Genomic DNA, 6,389 nt, shown 5'->3' with positions numbered 1-6,389 from the left:
ACTAGATCTGATAGACAGAGTACATGATGAACTATGGATAGAGGTACGTGACATTGTACAAGAGACAGGAATCAAGACCTTCCCCAAGAAAAAGAAGTGCAAAAAAGCAAAATGGCTGTCTGAAGGCCTTACAAATAGCTGTGAAAAGAATGGAAGCGAAAAGCAAAGGAGAAAAGGAAATATATACCCATTTGAATGCAGAGTTTCAAAGAATATCAAGGAGAGATAAGAGAGCCTTCCTCAGCAATCAATGCAAAGAGAGGAAAACAATAGCATGGGAAAGACTAGAGATCTCTTCAAGAAAATTAGAGATACCAAGGGAACATTTCATGCAAAGATGGGCTCAATAAAGGACAGAAATGGTAGGGACCTAACAGAAGCAGATGTTAAGAAGAGGTGGCAAGAATACACACAACTATACAAAAAAGATCTTCACGACCCAGATAATCATGACTGGTAATCAATATGTTAATATTTTCTATTTCTTCTTGATTCAATCTTGGGAGATTATACATTTTTAGTAATTTCTCCTTTTCTTTTACTTTTTTCATTTTATTAGCCTTTACTTTTTCTTAGTAATATTTTATAATTATTCGTATTTTGGTGGTGTTGTTTGTGACTTCTCTTTTATTTCTGAGTATACATACTTGGGTTCTCTCTCTTTTTTTCTGACAATTTCGGCTAAACATTGATCAATTTTCTTTATCTTCTCAAAGAAACAGAACTTTGTTTCATTGGTCTGTTCTATTGTTTGTTAATTGCTATTTTACTTATTTCTGCTCTGATCTTTATTATTTCTTTCCTCCTACTCACATGTAGTAGTTGGTTTTTCTTTTCATTTAATCTTTCTTACCCCTAACTTCCTTTAGGAATAAGATTAGAGTATTTATTTGAGATTTTTTTCTTTCCTGAGGTAGGATTGTGCCAGTATAAACTTCCTTCTTGCAATCTCTTTTGTTGTTTCCATAATTTGGATCATTGCTTTTCATTTTCATTAGTCTCCATTTAATTATGACTTCCTTCTTGATTTCTGCACTGACCCATTGGTTATTTAATAGTGTAGTGTTTCATCTTCACATGCTTATGTTTTTGACGCTTTTGCTTATAATTGATTTCTAGTTATATACTATTGTAGTCAGTAAAAATGCTTTATATGATTTCAATCTTTTAAAATTTTCTGAGACTTACTTTGTAGCCTAGCATGTGATCTATCTTGAAGAATGTTCTGTGTACACTTGAAAAAATGTGTTCTGCTGTTTGGGGATGTGTGTGTGTGTGTCTATATCTGTATCTATATCTATATCTATATATCCCATAGTGAAAGTGAAGTCGCTCAGTTGTGTCCGACTCTTTGTGACCCCATGGATGGTAGCCTACCAGGCTCCACCATTCAGGGGATTTTCCAGGTAAGAATACTGGAGTGGGCTGCCATTTCTTTCTCCAGGGGATCTTCCCAAACCAGGGATCGAACTTGGGTCTCCTGCACTGCAGATAGATGCTTTACCGTCTGAGCCACCAGGGAATTATATATATATATCCCATATATATACTTATGCATGTATAGAAATAGAAGAAAACAACAGAATGGGAAAGAATAGAGGTCTCAGAAATATGGAGATATGAAGGGAACATTTCATGCAAGATGAGCACAATAAAGTATGCATAAGTAACTTTTCTAGCTAAAGGGAAATATTATTAGAAGAAACAAGAATCTCAAGGAACATTTTGAAATGCACAGAACATAACTGTGAAGTCTTAAATATATTTTATGTAAGATTTCTTCTTTTCCAACATATTTATTGAGGAATCTTTATATATGCTACAGTCATTCAACTATAGCCTCTAGGCCAAATGTTTGCATTTGTTCATTTAGCTATTGTCTATGGCTGGTTTCACACTATAAAGGCAGAACTGAGGATACAGGAATACAAGACATATGTTTCTTTTTCAATTGGATTGTTTCTCTTTTCTGGTTCTATCACCTAGTGTTCAAACTCCACCATGGTTCTCAGTCTTGAAGAGATTTCCAGGCTTCTGAGGTCCTTTAACACCTCCTCTTTTAGTGCCTTGAAATCATAGGTGGATCTATAACCTCCTGATCTTGCTAATACCTATGTTACTTCAAACTCATCCCCACCTTTCCCCCCAGCTCTTCCATGGACTATTTAGATTATTCTGTGCATAATTAAAAGCATGATGTATTTACAGTAGAGATAAGAAATTAATTTCTAAATGGTTGTAACCCATTCAAATGAAAAATTATGAATACCCTTCTGTGTAAATCATGAAATAAAAGAAGAATCAAATATTTCTCATCCAAATGTGTTTTTAAAAATTATTAAGTTTCCAATCAGTCCATTCTGAAGGAGATCAACCCTGGGATTTCTTTGGAAGGAATGATGCTAAAGCTGAAACTCCAATACTTTGGCCACCTCATGCGAAGAGTTGACTTATTGGAAAAGACTCTGATGCTGGGAGGGATTGGGGGCAGGAGAAGAAGGGGACGACAGAGGATGAGATGGCTGGATGGCATCACTGACTCGATGGACATGAATCTGAGTGAACTCCGGGAGTTGGTGATGGACAGGGAGGCCTGGCATGCTGCGATTCATGGGGTCGCAAAGAGTTGGACACGACTGAGCGACTGAAGTGAACTGAAGTATAACTCTTGTCCTTATGTCCTCTAGAGAGAGTATCTAACTCTCTAATGGTCTTGTGAGCTTACTAATTAATAATTTTTTCTCTCATTTTTCTTTTTTCATTATGATATCAATAGAAAAATACATCATAGGTGAGAAAGGCCTTAATCCCCGAAGAATACCTTGCAGAGGGAATGCTCACCATCAAGATTTCCCTTCCCATGAAATAACTTCTCTCAGGAGCCATTTCTAGTATATTTGTTGGTTTAATAAATGAAAAGTATAGTAAAAGAAAGAGAGATAAACCATAATTTGTTTTAACACCTGTTCACCTTAGCAATTTGAGATATGATCTTAACAGTGATGAAATGCAATCTACGTTGCAGAAAAACTTCCTGTTAAACAAAGATTTGTTTCTTTTCATACTTTTGTTTCTTCATGAATGTACAATACAGTACTCATCATAGAGGATATACCAAGATGAGAAGTAGTATCCATTCTTGTGAATATATTTTATATGTAAGTTGTTCTCAACACTTTTCCTGATAACTTTTTTTCTGTTGAAATCAGAAACTTTATATATGAATTTTAAGGAAAGTAAGCATTTTGTAGTTGACAGTCTTAACAGAGGTTTTCTTTCTTTTTTTATTTTTAACCATTCCTCTGCCTTCTAAAATCTATCAGTCAACACTTCTAATAACCGTTAAAATTTTCAAAAAAGTAAATACTGTAACTGTGCTGAATTGATTTTAATATACTTTCGCAATTCTAACTAGTTTGAGAATAATGTCACAGGAATAAAATCATAGTAGTGGCAACAAAAAATATAAAAAAATTTAGGAGACATTTCTTAATTTAGATCATATGTGATTTTATTTATTTACTGTAATTATTTTATGTATATAAAATTATAAATTTTTATTATAAAAGATATTTCTATAGTACATGAGTTTTTTATGTATCATTTTTATAGTATGTGAGGTTTTAAATTTATTGTCAGTTTTATTTAGTATTTTATGATTATTGAATAACAAGTCACTATGCTGCTCAACCTCATGACTCTAAATAAACCTCTTGAATATGTGTCTCAATATCCCCATTCACTAAATTATAAGAAAAGCTATTTTCTTTCTTTACCTCTCAGTGTATTTTATCTGAGGACATTTTATAGTCAAAATAGCATAACTAAATAAATATAGTACAAGCTTGTTCAAATACATAGTTTTTCTTTTGCGGCTATCTCTAAATTGTTCTATGTGCCTTCCTTACTGCATATGAACAGATCTTTGTATTTGTAATTAAATTTTTTCTTCTTCTGAAAAGACAGAAAAATATGTCAAAGATCTTTAGAATTCTTCACTTGCATTCTAATCTGCAAAATCCAAACTAAGCAAAAGAGAGAAGAAACGAAGAAAATTATGAAGGAAAGAAGGTGGAAGGAAAACAATAAAGTCTGATTTCATTGTGTTTAGGAAATATAAGCAAAAATCACTCTGTTTTCAGCAAACTGTGCCATTAAGAGTGTATGTCACCATAGGCACAAAAATAATGGAGAAACAGGATATGATGTAAATGTGTAAAGATGCATTTGAGTCAGTTCTAATGAGGTGGATGAAACTGGAGCCTATTATACAGTGTGAAGTAAGTCAGAAAGAAAAAAAAACCAATACAGTATATTAACATGTATATATGGAATTTAGCAAAATGGTAATGATGACCCTATAGCAAAAGAGGCACAGATATAGAGAACAGACTTTTGGACTCTGTGGGATAAGGCAAGGGTGGGATTATTTGATAGAACGGCATTGAAAAATACATATTACCATATATGAAATAGATGAATAGTCCAAGTTTGATGTGTGTAACAGGGCACTCAAAGCTGGTGCACTGGGACAACCCAGAAGGATGGAATGGGGAGGGAGGTGGGACTGGAGTTTGGGACAGAGGAACACATGTATACTGATGGCTGATTCATGTCAATGTGTGGCAAAAACCATCACAGCATTGTAAAGTAATTAGTCTCCAATTATAATAAATGAATTAATTAAAAAATTTTAGAAAGGATCATACTTTTGTCAGGATCTGAAGTGTTTGTTCTAAAGATATAAAGACAGGTACAATATTTACATATTATTTTTCTAAAGCAGATAAACTAATCATTAACAATAAAATGAGATTATAAATTAAACAGATTTTACTCCAGGTAAAATCTTAAGTGGGAAACACCATTCATTAAAGGAGGCAGCTTTCAACACCAGCAAACTGATATTAAATCCAGGGGGAAAGGGCTCTTATTTCCAAACATTTTCTTAGACTCTCCACTTTACCAAAGCACATTTGGAGAGCGAATCCATAATATTTGTAAATAAGCATATCTGAAAAAGGATAACCAGTCAGATTTAACTCTTCACTAGGAAGACTTTTTAAAAATAGTTATCTTTTTTTATTTCATTAATGATTTGTTAAATATTGGGAATAATATACTATGAAATGATTTTCTCCCATTCTGGTTTCTTCCTGTTTTTACTACATGTATTCTGATTGTTCATTTCTTTCATGTTATTATCTCTCCAGCCTTACCTTTATCTCAGCTATGAAGAGTAAGTTTAATAGGAACTTCTCAGAGGTGACTGAGTTTATTTTGCTGGGATTTAGAACCCCTCCAAAGCTACAGATCCTCCTGTTTCTAGCATTCCTGCTGGTCTATGTGGTCACTCTGGTGGGAAATATCAGCATGATAGTTGTCATTAAGATGATCTCCAGACTTCACATGCCTATGTATTTCTTCCTTAGAAACTTGTCCTATTTAGATCTCTGCTACTCCACAGTCATTGCTCCCAAAACTTTAGCTAACTTCTTGTCTAATGAAAAGAAAATTTCTTACAAAGGCTGTGCAGTCCAATTTTTCTTCTTTGCTCTGTTTGTCACCACTGAGGGCTTTCTTCTGGCTGTAATGGCATTTGATAGATTCTCAGCCATTTGCTTCCCGCTCCTGTATCCTGTGCATATGTCCCAAAAACTCTGTGTTCAATTGGTAACTGGCTCCTATATCTGTGGCTGCATTAATGCTGTAGTCCAAACAAGTTTCACCTTTAGTTTGCGTTTCTGTGGAGAAAAGAGATTGGACCACTTTTTCTGTGGTGTCCCAGCCCTGATCAAGATCTCCTGTGCGGACACCTTTGTGAACGAGGTTGTACTGTTTATTCTTTCTGCTGTCATCATCATCACCACCACAACTGTCATTCTGGTTTCCTATGCATATATCCTCTTTACTGTACTAAAGATCCCCTCAACTCATGGCAGGAGTAGGACTTTCTCCACCTGTGGCTCCCATATAGCAGTGGTTAGCTTATTCTACGGGGCTGTGTTCTTCATGTATGCCCAACCTGGAGCCATCTCCTCACCAGAGAAGAACAAGGTTGTAGCTGTGCTCTACACCCTTATAATACCAATGTTAAATCCTCTAATATACAGTCTGAGAAATAGAGATGTGAAAGATGCTGTGAAAAGAATATTACACAGTAAATGATTCTCTCACTGATATTTGTAATGCCTTTATAATATATAATGGACAAACTGTGTTTTCTAAGTGTCTTAGTTATTCTTGTTTTTATAAAATTACTATACCAAAGATAGTTATATATATGACAACAAATATTTTTCTAAGCTTTATAATACAATATGTCTAACAGATACAGATATATGATCATTATTTTATTTGCTTAAAATGTATAAAATCATATGTTCTCA

The 6,389-nt window shown here is 34.1% G+C and overlaps 1 protein-coding gene across 1 annotated transcript; it reads left to right on the top strand.

Annotated features, from left to right (window-relative positions):
* The first annotated feature begins 5,232 nt into the window (after positions 1 to 5,232).
* On the top strand, positions 5,233 to 6,168 carry LOC128048179 (olfactory receptor 12-like). Its single transcript, XM_052640588.1, has one exon. It carries the CDS (start codon positions 5,233 to 5,235, stop codon positions 6,166 to 6,168), a length of 936 nt encoding a protein of 311 aa, XP_052496548.1.
* The last annotated feature ends 221 nt before the right edge of the window (positions 6,169 to 6,389 follow it).

Source organism: Budorcas taxicolor, chromosome 5 (genome assembly GCF_023091745.1).
Source record: "Budorcas taxicolor isolate Tak-1 chromosome 5, Takin1.1, whole genome shotgun sequence".
Lineage (NCBI taxonomy): Eukaryota > Metazoa > Chordata > Mammalia > Artiodactyla > Bovidae > Budorcas > Budorcas taxicolor.
The sequence above is the reverse complement of the archived record's forward strand: the minus strand, read 5'-3'. Positions and strand labels throughout refer to the sequence as shown.